This window comes from Amphiprion ocellaris, chromosome 18, assembly GCF_022539595.1.
Source record: "Amphiprion ocellaris isolate individual 3 ecotype Okinawa chromosome 18, ASM2253959v1, whole genome shotgun sequence".
NCBI lineage: Eukaryota > Metazoa > Chordata > Actinopteri > Pomacentridae > Amphiprion > Amphiprion ocellaris.
Window position 1 is genome coordinate 6,970,613 of NC_072783.1, and position 17,634 is coordinate 6,988,246.

Below are 17,634 nucleotides of genomic sequence, written 5' to 3' on the forward strand. Positions count from 1 at the left end.
TGTGATTTTCTCTTATTTATTTCAAATTAAGTCTATCCGTTCCAGACGAAACCGGAAGTGAGCGGATGGAATCGTCTCAGTGGCCCGGAAGTAGAAACTCTCCGCTCCAAACAACGTGTTTCCATGTGTTGAACTGAAGACTTTAGAGGAAAACACGCAGCAGGTTTGTGTCGTTTTAATTCTCACTTTTCTTGTTCTTCTGCTGAGTTTGAGGATTTTTGTGCCTCTTTTGAAGTGAAATGTTTGATCTTTGATTCGCTGCAGGAATGTAACTTTGAGTCTTTAGCTTCCAGTCGTAGTCAGAGCTAACAATCCAGCCGTTTAGTTTAAATTAGCTAGATTTGTCACTCAGAGCAGAGTAATTTAAAATTGTTTAGATGTAGTTAGTGCTCTGGTTTACCATCTGAAGATACGAGACAAGAAGCAGACTACGTTTCTGGTGTGTAGCTCGTTTACGTGCCGAGCTTCATTGAGAAAACTGCAAATTTAAGGTTTGGTTTTGTCCCAGAAATGATTCCTTCACATTAATCGGATTTTAACATTTCCTTTGAATTACTATCATCCGCTATTCAATTCGGCGCCATTATATTGACTACCTTCTAATAGAATTCTGTTCTATTCTACCTGATTCCTTAAATATGTGTAATCTTCTTTTCAAACTAAGTCTTCAGATAGTTCTTGCTGCTTTTCCAAAGTTTGACCTGTCAAAGTTACCAGAATCCTTTAATGTTTGATGTCAAATTAACGCCTTTAATTAAAGTGTAGATAAGTCATTTATATCAGTAACCTGCTGCTTCAGTCCCACCTAGATTTCAGAGGGATCTTTGACTTTCTCTCTGGTCTGGAGCTAGTTTACATTCCAAACTCCCATCAAAAAACTGCAGATTTAAGGCTTTCTGTCCTAAAGTACATGGTTTGAGCTGTACATATGCCATTTTTCAAAGGTTTCCTTTGGTGTCTGAATTGATCCGTTCTTATAAAAGACGTATTAAGTCTTTTTGTCTTCGTCAGATTTCCGTTCATCATGACGTCGCTGGCCCACCAGCTCAAGAGGCTCGCGCTGCCTCAGAATGACTCCAATCTTCTGGTCCGTCGGGAGGTTGCCTCACTGCTCTTCGACCCCAAAGATGCTGCGACTATGGACAGAAGTACCTTCTATGCCCTTGGTGAGTCCGTCCTCCTGGTCCTGCTCCAGGTTTAGAGGTTCCTCTCTAACCATCTCCAACCATCTCTAACCATCTCATCCTCCATCCAGGCTGCACAGGGCTGGAGGAGCTGCTGGGAATAGAACCGGCGTTCCTGGAGTTCCAGGACACTTTGTTCAGCCGGGCGTCGCTGACTCTGGAACGCAGCGTCCAGTCCAAGGAGGTCAACGAGAAGCTGGACGCCGGCATCTCACTCTTCCTCACCCGCCTCTGCCCGTACTTCCTCCTCAAACCGGCACACAAGTGCATCGAGTGGCTGGTTCACCGGTACGCCGTTGCAACTAACCTGATCTCCAATCACCACAGCTCTTTCATTTATTAAAGAAAAAAGTCATCTACGGTCCTGGTTTCTAATCTGAACAGATAAGAGCAAACCAGACTCCACTGAGAAAACGTCACAACGTCACAACAACTTGTTGATCTCGACTTCTATTTTACATGGGGCTTGTTGATCTTGACTTGACCTGATTTGTATGTCTTGAATTGGGGCTTTGTTTTGCACCTTTAATTTGTTGGTCTTGACTTTAGTCTTGACTACGGACTGTACTTAGTTCTTGACTTGGGATTTGTAAGTCTTGGCTTGCAAGTTGTTGGTGTAGACTTCTCTTTGACCTGGGGCTTACTAATCTTGACTTGGGACTAGTTTGTTTTGATCTGAGACTTGTTGCGGTTGACTTGGGACTGGTCTTGGGACTTGTTGGATTTGTATTGGAACTGGTTCATCTTGGTCTCAAATTTGTTGGTCTTCAGCTGGAACTGGTTGGTGCTGATTTGGGACTTGACTAGTGACTCAACTGGGGTCCTGCCCTTTGATTTTTACATTTTGATTTGTAACTTGTTGGTTTTTACTTCGGACTTGACCTTGGAACTTGACTTGGGACTAGTTAATCTTGATTTGACACTTGACATTGACTCTGGACTTGTCATAGAACTTGTTGGGCTTGGGTCGTTGATCTTGACCAGAAACTTGTTGAAGTTGACTAGGACTCATCGGTTTTGACATTGGACTTGTTTGTGTTGATCCAAGATTTGTTAGTCTTTTTTTGGGATGGGACTTGGGACTTTTTGGTCTTGATTTTGGACTCATTGTTTTTGGCTTTGGACTTGTCTAGGGCCTCAATGTAGGACTTGACCTGGGAATCGTAAGTCTTGAATTGGGACTTTGTTTTGCACTTTTAATTTGTTGGTCTTGTCATGGGACTTGGCCTGGGAGTCATTGGTCTTGACTTTATATTTGACTAGGGGATAAACTTAACAACTATTCTGTTTCTAACTGAAGGATCCACATTTAAATTTAGCAGTCCATCAATCCAACAACTAACAGCAGTACTTCCTGTTTAAAGTAATGTTTTGCAGCTCAGTACTTCCTGTTTCACTCTGCAGTCGACACTAAAGTCCAGTTTTCTTCTCGGAGACTGACGTCGGGTGTTTTGTGTTGCAGCTTCCACATCCAGCTGTACAACGCCGACATGCTGCTGTCCTGCGCGCTGCCGTATCACGACACCAACGTGTTTGTCAGAGTCCTGCAGCTCCTCAAGATCAAAGACGCCACCAACCAGTGGAACTGGCTACACTGCCTGCAGGTCAGCCTACAACCAAACCTCACATTTGGTGCTGTTGACCACAGAGGCCGAACCTGAACCCAACTGTCTGTCTGGTTGTTTTGTGGCGTAGTAATCAGAATAACAATAATAATCTGTGTTATGTGATGTTGTTGCCTTAGAAACCAGGTGTGCCGCTATCCAGAGGAGCCCTGATCAACCACTGCTACAGCGACCTGAGCTTCATGGACTTCATCTGCTCCATGGTGACCAGGTCCATCCAGGTGAGCTGAGTGGGAGCATGTACAGATCAAAGGAAGTTGGTCCTCCGTTTGAACCTGCTAAACTCTTCTCCTCCTCTTCAGGCTTATTCAGGACACTCAGGGAATTGCTCCCAGCTCAGAGTGATCTTCTCCTTCTATGCCTCCACCATTGTTCCTGCTCTGGACGCTGTGGACAAAGTGTCCGATACCATCATCTCCAAACTGCTGCCGTATGTCCAGAAGGTAACCGACTAGCTGTTCACCTGAACAACACATAGGATAAAAACAACAGTCTTGACCAGAGACGAGTTGTACTTGATTTGTTGATTTTGACCTCGGACAAGTTGGTCCTCATCTGGGACTGGCTGGACTTAATCGTTGGTCTCGAACTGGGACTGGTTGGTCTCGACATGGACTAGTTGGACATTGACTTGTTCGTCTTGGACTGGTTTGTCTTGACATGAGACTGGTTGGCCCCGACTCTGGAAATGGTTGGTCTTAAATGCTTGGTGTTGACTTGGGACTGGTCGAACTTGACGTGTTGATCTTGACTTAGTACTGGTCCGTCTTGACGTGGGACAGCCTAGTACAGTAATATTTTGGTTGGTTCAAGGACTTGGGGACTCAAGTTTGAATTTGCACTAAACATTTTACTCCTGTGGTCTCGTGGTGACCTGGTCTGGTTGTTCCTGCAGGGTCTCAAGTCATCCCTGACGGACTATAAAGCTGCCACCTACATGATCGTGTGCCAGCTGGCAGTGAAGGTGGTGATGGAGTCGAGTCTTGTGGACAGTCTCGCCGTTCACATCAGCAAGTCTCTAGTCAAAGAGCCGGTTCTGGCCAAAGAGGGTCTGGGCTGCCTCACCGTGCTGCTGCAGAACCAGAAGGAAGGCGCTACCGGACCCAGGTAGGACCAGACTCCTGGTAGGGATGTTTTGGACGTGGTGGTGCAAGTGTGCCATCGTCTCACGTGTTTGTTTCTTCATGTATGTTCAGAGCTGTCGGCCGTCTCTGCTCGATGCCGGCCCTGGTTTCCACGCTGCAGGTCATGGCGGCAGTTCATGACGTCAGGCCTCTACTGCGTTACCTGCTGCCCCACCTGGTCCACAGTGTGTTCGCTGGCAGCTCAGGTGAGCCCTGCAGCATCTGGATATGAAACGTTGCAGCTCCACATGTAAGATCAGAGTTCACCATTTGTTCTCTGTTGCAGGTGAGACGGAAACGGACGAGCTCAGAGTTTTGGAGTCGATCCTGACGTCCGTCCCCCTGACCAAAGACCTGGACCGGACCATGGCTCGGTAAACCTCAACCTCCAGACTCATTTAGACTGTTCAGCTTCACCTCCTGCGGCCTGATAAGCAGAGTTCATTCATCACCGAGTCACATCTGCAGAAGACTAGTCCCAGTCAAGTCTCAAGTCTTTAGAGGACTAGTCTGAGTCATGACTCAAGTTTTAGGGGAGTAGAATGAGTTGAATATTTAGGGGATATGTCCAAAACATGTCTTAAATCTTCAGATGTCTAAACTGACCAACACCTCACGTCTTCAGTGGTCTAGCCCAAGTCGAGTGTCAAGACTGTAGAGGAGGAGTCCAAGTCTAGTTTTTAGAGGACTAGTCCAATTAAAGTATCAAGTCTTTAGTCTGAGTTGAGTATTTAGAGGCCTGGTCCAAGGCATTCTTCAAGTCTTTAGATATCCAAATCAAGCCATGTCTCTGGTCTTTAGAGGGGTCATCAGAATCAAATCTTCAAAGGACTAGTAGAAGTCAAGTGTCAAGTCTTGAGAAGGCAACATTGATTCAGGTCTTGAGAGGGCTAGTCCGAGTTGAGTCTCAGGTTTTCAGAAGGCTAGTCTGAGTCAGGTCCCAAGTCCTCAGAGGACTAGTTTTTGTCACATCTTTAAAGGACTAGTCTGAAGCATATTTCAAGGATTTAGAGGGGTTCTTGGAGTCATGTCTCAAGTCTTTAGAGGGCTAGTCCTAGCCAAGTTTCAAGTCCTTTGAGGATTAGTTTAAGGCAGGTCTTTAGAGGATTCATCAGAGTTGTGTCTCAAGTCTTAAGAGGACTAGTCCGAGTCCCATAAGGTTTCATCGGTTCGTCCTGCTGTTGCCGTCCTGAGTGTTGCTGTGTTTCTCCTTCAGGTTGCTGCTGGACGAATATCTGAGTCAAACCGAACTTTCTGCTGAAAACCTGTCGGCACTTGACCAGCGTCTGCTGCCTCTAGTTCGACTGTTCGAGTCCAAGTACGTGTGCTGCTTTTTTAGTCCAAACTCATTTCAGTCTGATGATTATTTAGGTGCCTGTTCTTCTCTTTATTACCACCAGAACACAGATCTAAAGTAAACTCTATAATTAAACAGTTTGTCTCTACTGAACATGTCTGAGAGGTGATGCTGCCCCCTGGTGGTGTGGTGGCGCTACATCAGTCAGATATGATGTAAAAATAAAAGTTCTGGCTGCTGTAAATCCAGCTTTAATCCACGTTTAGAAGCGTCCTCAGGTGTACATTTGTCCTCCACCAGGTACGTCGGAGCTCTGGACAGCATCCTTGCAGGTCATGTGACCGACATCAGCGACACGCAGCAGAAACATCTGTTTCATCACTTCCTGTCTCTGTCTCTGTGCAGCGGGAAGTTCCAGGTAAACTTCATTAGATTTCACCAGCAGCTCCTTAGCTCTCTGCAGGTTTGAAAAGTGAACTTGGCGTCTAACTGTCTTTGTGTCTCAGATTCTGGGCGACTCGGACACGTCGCTGCTGCTCAGCCTTAAACATCCTCAGCCTTCAGTCCGAGTGTCGGCTGTGGAGCATCTGATGGACATCGTCACCTCCGGACAGGTACAGCAGCAGATTTACCGAGTAAACCTGTTCCTCTGGTCGCTAAGAACAGAACATCAAACTCTTTCTAATATAAACCGGTCAGATGACTGAATCCTGAAGTTTACCTCCGATTCGTCCTCCAGCAAAACTTTTAAATGTGTGTTTGGTTTTGTCCGGAGCAGCAGCAGAGTTTGGACGAAGGTTTCCTGAAAGACACCATCGTCGAACGCCTCCAGGACGAAGCTCCGTCAGTCGTCTCTGCAGCTCTGAGGGTCCTGGAGGTGAGTCTGGACGATTTAACGACTCTAGTAAAGACTCTTGTAAAGACTCTTAACGGCTCTGAAGGTTCAATCAGACTAACTGTCCAACTGTCTAACTGTGGGGTTTTGGGTCTTCCAGGTGGTTCTGGATGTTCTGGAGCCTGAAGATGTTGTGTCATGTTTCCTGTGTCTGCTGAACCGAGCCGATCTGTCCGACGCTGAACGCTGGTCAGTGAACTACACAAATAGAATCATATTTAAATTAAATCCAGCATTGTGGACAGATTTGAGTCGTTTTGGACTAATTTTGTCCTTTTGAAAATGTTTCAAGTAATTCTGATAAATTTGGAGTCATTTTGGAAGTTTTTTGTTTTTGTTATTTAGAAAGGTTTTGAGTTGTTTTGGGCTCATTTTGATTAATTTTGTTCGAATTTTAAAGCAAGTTTTTCAGTAAGTTTTGAAACACTTTGGTCTTATTTCAAGTTTTGAGCAGTTTTGGACAAGTTTTTGAATCAATTAGAGAAAGTTTTAAATAACTTTTGCAGAATTTTGAGTCATTTTGGACATTTTTTTTGTTTGTTTTGTTGTTTTTATTAGTTGGAAAGTAACAAAAATAACATATCAGTAAAAATGTGTAAATAAAAAATGTGTCAATAAATTATCAGTAAAATAACTTATAATATCAGAAGAAATATGTAAATTATCAGTAAAATAATGTAAAAGTTCAGTAAAATAAAGTAAAATATCAGTAAAATAACCTAAAATAATATAAATATCAGTTAAAATATGTAAAAATATTGTTATTAATAATATAACTTGAAATATCAGTGAAAATTCTTAAATTATCAGTAAAAATGCATAAAATATCAGTAAAAACATGTAAATTACCAATAAAATAACATAAAGTATCTGTAAAAATACGTAAATCATCAGTAAAAATACGTAAATTATCTGTAAAAAATGTGTAAATAATAAGTAAAATAGCTTAAAATATCAGTAAAATAATAATTAACCAGGGTAGTAAACTAATATCTGATAATTCTGATGGTTTTCTCTCCGTGTCCTTCAGGCTTCCCGTCCAGACCGAGGCGCTGCGTTTACTGTCCGACCCCCGGCTGGGAAAAAGCGATGCTGACCTGGTGCAGCGGACCGGCTGGAGGCTGCTGCCCTTCCTGGTGGCAACGTCGAGTCGACTCGGCCTCCCTCGCCTCGTTGCCCGGTCCTCCTTCCTCCAGCAGCATCCGCTCACCCTCACCTGGGCTGCAGGTGAGTAGTAACACCTCTGAACTCCTGCAGGAGGTGTTCATGAAGGTTAAGTAAAACGCCAGAAACATCAGGAAACGTAGAATTCAAGTTTAGCCTCAGTTCAAGAAGTTTTCACGACTTTAAAGCAGTAGAAGAATTTTTAAATGACTTTAAATGACAGTTTTTGTTTGTATTTTTACTGATCATTTGATATTATACTGGTATTTTATGTATTTTTACTGATATTTTACTGATAATTTATATATTTTGCTGATATTTTACATTATTTTACTGATATTTTACGTTTTTACTGATATTTTACGTTATTTTGCTGATATTTTGCATTATTTTACTGATGTTTTATGTTATTTTACAGATTTTTGCATTATTTTACTGATATTTTACGTTACTTTACTGATATTTTACATTATTTTACTGATATTTTATGTATTTTTACTGATAATTTATGTTGTTTTACTAATATTTTGTGTCATATTACTGATAATTGATGTATTTTTTAACAGACTATAATACATACTAATCTGAAACCCAACAGTATTAATTTACTGAGATTATCCTGATTAATTTAAATATTTAGTTTTAGACCCTCCAGATTTATTAATTTTGTAAATAACTCGGCGAATATTAAGGCTGAAGACTCCAATATTTTTAATTATGGAGAATAATCCGACTAATTTCTAATCATATAAGAACATAGAATTCTCTGCATCTTTTATTTTTCATTGTATGTGTATTTAGTGTTTCTGTCTGTTTATTTCTTGTTGTTGTTTATTTATTTGTTTCCTCAGAACTGGACAAAGCGACGAAGAGAAGCTCTGATCCGAACTTTGTTGGTTTGATAAACGAACGTCTGGTTTCCACGCTGACCCAGAATCTGGCCAACATGGAGCATTTCTCCAGACGGGACGCCGTGAGTTTTATCTTTAGAACCTCAGAACCTGAAACCTGCAGCTGCTTTAAAGGAAAATTAGATTTAGAATAAGCCACCAAAACTACAGCATTTATAAACACCTAAAACATGCAGTAAACAGTGATTTTAATGAAATGTTTCAGTTTTAGATTCAGATTTGGTTCGTTTTTAACGATGATGCGTTCAGGGACTGTAGGAAAGCTGAACATCTGATTGTTTTTCCACAGTTTCTGGCTGATAATCGGCATCATTTAATTAATAAACTCAGACTTATTTGGTTGGTTCTAGTGTTTATCTCATCATTAGATAATTATGTCACTAATTATTATTGTGCTTAAAAGTTAAATGTCTGGTTTATAAAATGTTATTTGTGTTTAAAAGATCTGAAGCTGTAATTAGCGAGTCCTGCAAAATCCCTATAGAGTATTTAGACCGTTTCAGGAATAAAAAACTATCAATTGAAGGTTTTAAAACAAGTTAGATTAATTAGATTCTCTCTGTTTTAAATGTTTCTGGCTGATAAATGGTGGAATATGTTTTAAAATTATTTTTATTTATTTTTACCTGCCAGTTTTAAGGCTCAAAGGTTTAAATATTTTCTCCTCCTTCCATAAGTCTAGATTCTATATTTTGTGAGAATCTGTTGTTTTTAAAGCTCTCATAGCTGTGATGCTGTGATTGGCTGCTGGCGGTCAGCTGACCCATGTCCTTGTCTCTGATTGGACAGCTGGAGAAGCTGGCGGTGCTGGTGGAGCAGCAGCAGGGTTCTGGTCTCCGACAGAAGACGTCCTTCCTGGTCCTGACCCAGACGCTGCTACTGGGTCTGGGAGGTCTGAGCGACACGCAGCACCTGCTGACGGCCCAGAGGGTCTACCTGCTGCTGGAGCGCCCCCTGCTGGAGCTCCGCCTCCAGGTGAGTCTCACACCTGCTGGTGGACGTTAGCGCTCTGTTGACGCTGGAAATGCAAGCAATGATGTCCTGAGATTAAAATGTAAAAAAAAATGGAAACTAGTTCCAAAAAAATACACTATAGACAGTCGTAAATATGTAAAATAACGTAAAAATTAGTGCTGTCAAATGATTAAAATGGTTTAATCACATTAATCACAGGGTTGCTGTGGATTAATTTCAATTAATCACGATTACATCTCATTCTTTTTTAATCGATATTATACTATATTGTTTCATTTAGCATGAGCAAACAGATTCAAGAAAGAAGGGAATATATCTGCACTTGACATGTTTATTAAACACCTGTGATTCAGTGAAAAGAAAACTCCTTCCTGCAGAGTGTTCATATTACTATAAGTTGGTGGACTGTACCGTCTTTGGGGTTTTTTTTAATTCAAAAAGAGAGCCAACATGCTGTTTGTTGCAGGGGTATTCAACTAAAATTCAAAGAGGTCCAGTCAGAGAAAATGTATTAAAGCAAAGGTCCAGAAAATCATAATGTCTAACTTGAATTAGTGTGATATATGTTGATGTATCCTAGTAGTTTTATTAGCGTCTGCATGTGATCAATAACTGATTGTCAAATTAGATAAATTCAGTACCGTTCAGAAACATTTTGACAACATTTATTAATAAATAACTTTTGATATAACTGTACATCTGAAAATAAAGTGAAAAATAATGACTGAACAACCTGAACCAGCTTATATACATCTTTAACACCTAAATCTGAAAAAATGTAAACAGTTGAACACCTTTACATTTTTTTCTCTTACATCACTCCCCTTATACTCCTGCTGCTTAATGGGAGAACTGAGCTGCCAGTATTCTGAATCGTGGCCTGAATGGTGTCAGGGTCGTTCTCAGACACATTTGGAGCTCATTGGTGAGTCTGGAACCATATTTAGTTAGGATTATATTCGTAGTTGAGAAGCTGCCTTACAGCTGTATGTTGATCCAAACATAGTCAACATGTGCAGGGCGACTTTCCTCTCGGTGTCGATTTGTTTTTTACTCCACCAAGGAACGCAGCGCAGTTATGTGATGATCGGCTTACGTTTGAGAATCTGTCTGTCCGTCTGCAAAATTACTCTAAAACAGACACACGAATTTGGATGAAATTTTCAGGGAAGGTGAGAAATGACACAAGGACCACCTCATTAGATTTTGGCAGTGATGCAGCTTATGGTCTGGATCCACGGATTTGTTAAGGATTTTCCATTGCGAGATATAGCGGCTGGGACTGCGTCACCGTAACCATGACAACAAGTGAACGCTGGTTCAGTTACCTGCATCAATTCACTCGACCCGCTCCATATTTCGGTCACGCAATTCGGTATCTGTACTACATAACGTACGCATACACAACACATGCCTGTGCTCACGCAGGGCAATTTAGTATTTACATAGTTAGTCTGTGGGTCGATCTATATTAAATCTCCAGATTCTATGTTGCCGTGATTTCTGAATACACAAACTGAGGAATGAACAGTCTTGGCGGAGCACTGCACTCTCTGAGTGCTTTTCTTGTTTATCTTTTTGTCCGTCCTCCTCTCGTCTGTCCCTCACCTGTTTTCTGAACTCAGCTGCATAGTTTAGTGGCTGGAGACTAATTCATTGGCTGAGCAGTGTCACATGGGATGGCTGAACTCGTACCTAATTGGTCTGTGTGTTTCCTGAGCTGATAAACTAACACTGGAAAAGCTGCGCCGGTAAAATAGAAGCGACCCATCAAATTTAAAATACCCGAAATGCGTTGCCAGACACGTTTCAGGGATTTTGAGTCATTCTGCGCTGCAGATGCATTAACTGCATTAAAATTTTTAATCTGATTAATTATGGTGCTGGATTATTCCGCGTTAACGTTCTAATTTTGACAGCCCTAGTAAAAATACATAAAATAACGTCAAATAATGGAAGATATCTGGCTCTGACTGTAAAATAACGTAAAATATCAGTAAAAATCCATAAAATAACGTAAAATAATGTAAGACATCAGTAAAAATGTGTAAAATGTCAGTAAAATATTGCAAAATATCGCAAAATGTAAGTAAAAAACGTAAATCATCAGTAAAAATAATATCCTAAAATATCACAAAAATATGTAAATTATCAGTAAAATAACATAAAAATAGCAGTAAAAATAATGTGGAAAATCTATAAAATAAGTAAATAATTTTATAAAACAACAGTTAAAAGGTAATTTTTTTTCTAGAACCAGGTGTGTTCAGTCTTCAGGTGTGTTCAGTCTTCAGGTGTGTTTGTTTGTTTAGCGTTAGTTTTGTTTTTATTTTCCTCCGGTTTCTTCTTCTTCTGTTTTCAGGAGTCTGGGCGTCTCGTCTCTGATTGGCCGTCCTTCTCCGAGGCTCTGACCGCTTACCTGAGCAGGTGTGAGCAGCAGCCAGGTGAGCCGGCCGACCTGGAGTTCGGCTGCGTCCTCACCTGTCTGCTCAGAGACTTCATCCAGACCCTCAGGTGTGACGACGCCTCCTTCAAAGGTAAGCTGGATTCACCTGGCCGTGTGATTGGCTGCTCACTCACCTGGCCGTGTGATTGGCCGCTGACCCGTCATGTGACTGCAGGTGAGGTCTGGTGGAACCCGGAGAAGATGGACACCAACACCTGCTGCTACCTGGGTCTGCTCTGTCGGATGTTCAGCGTTCTGATGAGCGGCGCCACCGACGGACCGACGGCAGGAAGCTTCAGACAGCTGATGAAGCTGCTGGTCCAGGTGAGGGGGACCAGGACTAGGACTAGGACCAGGACCAGTACCAGGGCCAGGACTAGAGGGTAGAGACTAAAACCAGAACCAGGACTAGAGACTAAAACTAGAACTAGAACCAGACAGCTGATGAAGCTGCTGGTCCAGGTGAGGGGGACCAGGACTAGGACCAAGACTAGGACTAGGACCAGGACTAGAGACCAGAGACTAAAACCAGAACCAGGACTAGAGACTAAAACCAGAACTAGAACCAGACAGCCGATGAAGCTGCTGGTCCAGGCGAGGGGGACCAGGACTGGGACCAAGACTAGGACTAGGACCAGGACTAGAGACCAGAGACTAAAACCAGAACCAGGACTAGAGACTAAAACTAGAACTAGCACCAGACAGCTGATGAAGCTGCTGGTCCAGGTGAGGGGGCAGGACCAGAACCAGAACCAGAGATAGGACTAGGACCAGAACTAAGACCAGGACTAGAATCAGGACCAGGACTAGGACCGGGACTACAACTAGGACTAGGACCAGAACTAGAACCAGAATCAGGACTAGAACCATGACTGAAAATAGAACCAGACCTAGAACCAGAATCCTGTAGATTTTTTCTGACTAATGACTCCTTTAAACAGGTTTTGGTTTTTTTTTTTTTTATGTGTATTTCTCTGTTTTATTATTTTTATAATAATTTAATTTTAAACGTGACATTAAACCTTCAGGTCCACCTTGGGGATCCAGTGATGCTCTTCAGGTTCCTGTCCATCCTGTGGGGATACGGCAGTAACCACGGCGACCAGCTGGACGTGAAGGTGGGCGCCGTCCTGCAGACTCAGGCACTGTATATGGGCGGAGCGTTGCTTAGCAACCAGCCGGACGCCATGTTGGAGACGCTGGCCGCCACCGATTCACCTGGTAGGAAGAAATAAAACAATAATAAAATGAACAAATCTGATCGTGTTGTTTTGTAACGTCTGTGTATTTGTGTGTATTTTTGTGTCTATTTGTGTGCCTGTTTGTGCGTCAGTGGTCCCGTCCCTGTTGTGTTGTCTCTCCTCTCCGGTCCGGGAGGTTCGTAGATCCGCCCTCGCCGCCCTGAAGAGCCTATCAGGAGCCTCCTCCCCCTTCCAGCCAATCACAGAGAGGCTCCTGAAGACCTCAGAGGAGATCATTGCCGACCCGACGTACCTGAGCCAGGTGAGAGGGTTCACATTTTAGTTTGTCACTTTAATATTCTACCACTGAGTTTACAAAGTAACATGAATCCACTGGTTTATTTAAAGACTTCATCCTGATGATTCCCAGGATTTGAGTTATTTAAAGTAGAGCAAAACAGAATCCATAAATTATCGCTCTCCAACAGTCTAGAATAACCTCAACACAAGGTTCAAATTAGGGAAGAAACTGGAATTACCGGTATACCTGGAATAAACCAGAGTTTAACCTGGAATAAACTAGAGTTAAACCAGGAATAAAATAGAGTTAAAACAGGAATAAACTTTAATTAAAACAGGAGTAAACTAGAGTTAAGTCTGGAATAAACTACAGTTAAACCTGGAATAAGAATTAAAACCATTAATAAACAAGAGTTAAAACAGGGCTAAATTATAATTAAAAATAGGAAATAATTGTAGTTAAAACAGGAATAAACTAGAGTTAAAACAAGAATAAACAAGAGTCAAAACAGGAATAAATTATAGTTAAAACAGGAATAAACTAGTGTTAAACCTGAGATGAACTTCAGTTAAAACTGGTATAAACTGAGCTCATAACCGTTCCTATAAAAGAGGAGAAATAAAGTAAACATAAACAATCAGAATGAAGTTGAGGCTTTTTAATTCAGATATTATTTCCTCACAGTTTTCCAGAAAAAAACTCAGTAAATAAAACTATAAAGTAACTTTCAGGTTGTTGTTCTAAATATAAAGATGTTGTTCATTTAAGCTTTTCTTTAACAATTAATTGAATTAGTTTATTTGACGTTTTGAAGCTGAACACTTGTTTTTCCTTAAATGATGTTATTAAAAGTAATTGTCTAAAGGAGATTATTGAGTATTTATAGATCATTATTTTAGTCTTTATTGTTCAGTTTGTCGGTTTCTTCTCTGCAGGTTCTCGGCGTTCTTCACGCTGAAAGTTCTTCCAGTAAATCCAGGAAGCTTCAGGCGTCGATGCAGCAGCTGCTTTCCACCGTTCAGACCTCCAGCTGCCCGTCGTACAACAGCGCCGCCCTGCTGGACGCTCTGAGCAACGTCAGCGGACAGGTGAGGCAGCAGCTCACCTCAGACTGACACCTGAATGTTCAGTTTACAGAGAAATCCAACATCAGATCTGTAATCAGTCAGTTCTCTGTCAGAACTCTGGTTCTGAGGTTCTGACCTCCTGGTTCTGAGGTTCTGATCTCCTGGTTCTCTGTTTCCTCTCGTCAGTCCGTCCTCTCGGTTCTGCTGCCTGTCCTGGACCGGCTCCTGGAGACCGGACCCGACACCCCATCTCTGCTGCGGGACGAGGCCCGGCTCATGCAGCTGGTTCTGGGGAAGTTCGACGAGGCCTCGGCCCCCCTGCTGGTCCGGGACCAGAACTGTCTGGACCTGTTCATCCGGGCTCTGAGGACCCCGACCCAGCAGCACCCTGACGTACCGAGCTGCCAGATGATGGCTCTGGAGCAGGTGGGGGAGAAACAGGGTTAGAACGGTTTAATTCCTGGATTAGAACCAGGAAAACTGAGTAGAATTCTTCATGTTTAAACTCTAAAACCTGCAGTTTGATTCTAAATAACAGATAAAAGTCTTTATAAATTACAGTTGGATGTTTGTTCTGATGTTTCTGAGGAAAATGATCCTGAGTCTCCGTTTGTTTTCCACTCGTCGTCTCCACAGATCTCCAAGTCGTTCTTCTCGGCTCTGGGAGATGAAAAAGTTCAGCAGAAGATTCTGTCGGTTCTGTTCGACCTTCTGGTGGAGAGTCGGAGTCCAGCGGTGGCCGACGCCATCAGCAGCAGCTTTAAGGGGGTGAGAAGAATAAAAAACTAAAATATTAAAGGATTACAACTAGAAAAATGACAAAACTAAAGATTAAAATTAAAGGGATGAATAAGATTAAAAACAGCTCCGTAAATACAGCTGGGAACTGGGAAATAAACCATTAAAACTGTATGTACGCGCAGCTGGTAGCCATTCAACTGTTTTATTTATTTATTATTTATTTTTTTCCTCAGATCTCCGTTGACGCTCAGCTGGTAGCCAATGAACTTTCTCCTCCTCAGAAACCCAATGTCAGCGTGACGGTTCAACAAACCCGCCGGAGCCGAGCCACTCAGAGGTTTATTTACTGCTTCCTGTTTGTTTTCAACTGCTTCCTGTTTGTTTTTCAACTTCCTGTTTGTTTTCAACTGCTTCCTGTTTGTTTTTCAACTTCCTGTTTGTTTTTAAACTCCCTGTTTGTTTTCACTGCTTCCTGTTTGCTTTTAAACTTCCTGTTTGTTTTTTACTGCTTCCTGTTTGTTTTTAAACTTCCTGTTTGTTTTCACATCCTGAGAGAATCAAACTGATGTTTCAGCAGGAAGCCAGCGGAGGGCTCCGGTCCAGAAGGGGGCGCTGTGTCCTGGCGGAGGGTGACGCTGATCCTGGAGCTCCTGCAGCACAAGAAGAAGCTGAGGAGATCCCAGTCGTTGGTTCCGGTTCTGTTCTCGCTGCTGGCCAGGTAACATCTGGAGGATACCGAAAATAAGCAGCAAGACGGGAGGAGAATGAAACCTGAGATCAGGAAGATAACACAGGAATTTATCTGTCCTTTTAATAATCGGCTCTAAAATAGAAGTCTGGTGATGTGAGGGCCGCATGTTAATTTATTTCTATTTTCTAGACATTTACCCTCAATAAAATAAAGAGAAATGGAAATGAAAATATGGAAATCGAGGCTAAAGATACCAGTGTCTGATATGAAGTGATGAAGTATCAGGTGTTTGTCGCTCTCATGAATATTTACCAGAAATTTAACCAGAATCTGGCCTAAAAATGGCAAAATTTATGTTTTTCAGGAAGTTTTATTGAATTAAATTTTATTTAAAATTGGCCGAATTTTGACTGAAGTTTGGTTTGATGTGCCCAAAAGACTAGAAGTCTGAAAACTTCATCTGGACATAATTTAGTCTAAAATTAGTAGAAATATGAATGAAGTGTGGTACTATGTCTTTAAAGACTTCACGTGTATACAACAGGGATGAATTTATGTTTTTCAGCAAGTTTTATTAATTATAATCTTGTCTAAACTTGGCAAAATTCTGAATAAAGTCTGTTTCTGTGGGTTCACAGAATTCACGTGTGCAGTAGACATTAATCTACATTTTTCAGGAAGATTTATTGAATTAAATTTGATCTGAAATTGGCCGAATTTTGACTGGTTTGGTTTGATGTGGCCATAAGACTAGAAGTGAGTTTTTCAGAATTTCAGCTTCATTTGGACGTAATTTAGTTTAAAATTAGTAAAAATGTGAATGAAGTCTGATGCTATGTCTTCAAAGACTTCATGTGTGCAACAGGGATGAATTTATGTTTTTCAGGAAGTTTTATTCATGAAAATGCATCTAAAATTGTGAGAATTTTGAATGAAGTCTGTTTTGTTTGTTTGCTTGTTTGTTTGTCATCAGGAGTCTGGAGCCAGGATCAGCTGATCACGCCAACATGGAGTACACCAAACAGCTGCTGCTCAGCTGTCTGCTCAACATCTGCAACAGACTCTCACCTGGAGGAGGAGCTGCAGGTGAGGCGGTGCTTTGCCTTTTGATGGGAGGAAGCTCGCCTCCTGAGTGATGGGAGGAGGCGGGGCTTGGCCTGGGAGGAGGCGGAGCTTGATCTTTCTTTTTTCTGTCCTCAGACGTCCTGGATGAGGAGAAGTTCAGCGTGGAGCTCGTGGTCCAGGTCATCAGGGCGTCCGACGTGCCTCAGACTCACCACCATGCTCTTCTGCTGCTGGGCACCGCCGCCGCCATCTTCCCCGTGAGGAGCTCCGCCCTTTTTCCTCTTACCTGCCACAGGTGTGTCCAGGTGTTTTCTAACCGTCTTCTGTTTCTGCAGGAGAAAGTTCTGCTCAACATCATGCCCATCTTCACCTTTATGGGCGCCAACCTGCTGCGCCTGGACGACGCCTACAGCTTCAGGGTCATCGACCAGACGGTGCAGATGGTCGTACCTGCCCTGATCCAGGTGAGGGAGGCGACGCCGTCTGATTGGTCCATGGGGTTTTTTTTTTTTAGTTTTTCCGATCACGTGACCGTTCTCTTCCGCCTTCAGGCCAATCAGCTGTCCGACGGCGGCTCCTCCTCCCACCTCGTCGCCGTGGTGACCAGGATCGTGCATGTGTTCGTCGACGCGCTGCCTCACGTTCCCGAGCACCGGCGGCAGCCAATCCTGACGCAGCTGGTGACCACGCTGGGCCCCGCCCACTTCCTCTGGGTCCTAATGCTCCTCCTGTTCAAGCAGCACGCCACGCAGACGGACGGCTCGGCCAGCGAGAAGGTTGTTTACACGTTTGTTTGTTTGTTTACATGTTTGTTTGTTTACCTGTCTGACTGTTTACCTTTTTGTTTGCTTTTGCACAATTGTTTGTTTACCTCTTTGTTTACATTTTTGTTTAGTAGTTTGTTTATCTGTCTGTCTGAGTACATGTTTGTTTACATCTTTGTTCATGTCATGTTTGTTTGTCTTTA

At 42.4% G+C, this 17,634-nt stretch overlaps 1 protein-coding gene across 3 annotated transcripts in view; it reads left to right on the forward strand.

Moving 5' to 3' along the window:
• Positions 1-39: 39 nt before the first annotated feature.
• Positions 40-17,634, forward strand: part of heatr1 (HEAT repeat containing 1) — a 30,937-nt gene continuing 13,342 nt past the window's right edge. For 2 of the 3 annotated variants that reach the window (XM_055004844.1, XM_055004846.1), the window contains exons 1-30: positions 40-163; positions 1,012-1,166; positions 1,256-1,472; positions 2,647-2,788; positions 2,929-3,030; positions 3,112-3,252; positions 3,705-3,916; positions 4,006-4,139; positions 4,220-4,307; positions 5,150-5,251; positions 5,531-5,648; positions 5,737-5,844; positions 6,009-6,107; positions 6,226-6,314; positions 7,156-7,352; positions 8,141-8,262; positions 8,990-9,175; positions 11,538-11,712; positions 11,797-11,945; positions 12,650-12,842; positions 12,955-13,124; positions 14,039-14,191; positions 14,357-14,596; positions 14,807-14,938; positions 15,145-15,248; positions 15,486-15,629; positions 16,576-16,688; positions 16,803-16,924; positions 17,003-17,131; positions 17,219-17,443. In XM_055004844.1, the coding sequence (XP_054860819.1) occupies positions 1,025-1,166; positions 1,256-1,472; positions 2,647-2,788; positions 2,929-3,030; positions 3,112-3,252; positions 3,705-3,916; positions 4,006-4,139; positions 4,220-4,307; positions 5,150-5,251; positions 5,531-5,648; positions 5,737-5,844; positions 6,009-6,107; positions 6,226-6,314; positions 7,156-7,352; positions 8,141-8,262; positions 8,990-9,175; positions 11,538-11,712; positions 11,797-11,945; positions 12,650-12,842; positions 12,955-13,124; positions 14,039-14,191; positions 14,357-14,596; positions 14,807-14,938; positions 15,145-15,248; positions 15,486-15,629; positions 16,576-16,688; positions 16,803-16,924; positions 17,003-17,131; positions 17,219-17,443 (4,248 nt within the window). In that variant the 5' untranslated portion in view covers positions 40-163; positions 1,012-1,024. The remainder of the gene's footprint in view (positions 164-1,011; positions 1,167-1,255; positions 1,473-2,646; positions 2,789-2,928; positions 3,031-3,111; positions 3,253-3,704; positions 3,917-4,005; positions 4,140-4,219; positions 4,308-5,149; positions 5,252-5,530; positions 5,649-5,736; positions 5,845-6,008; positions 6,108-6,225; positions 6,315-7,155; positions 7,353-8,140; positions 8,263-8,989; positions 9,176-11,537; positions 11,713-11,796; positions 11,946-12,649; positions 12,843-12,954; positions 13,125-14,038; positions 14,192-14,356; positions 14,597-14,806; positions 14,939-15,144; positions 15,249-15,485; positions 15,630-16,575; positions 16,689-16,802; positions 16,925-17,002; positions 17,132-17,218; positions 17,444-17,634) is intronic. The other variant, XM_055004845.1, reaches the window with a different exon arrangement.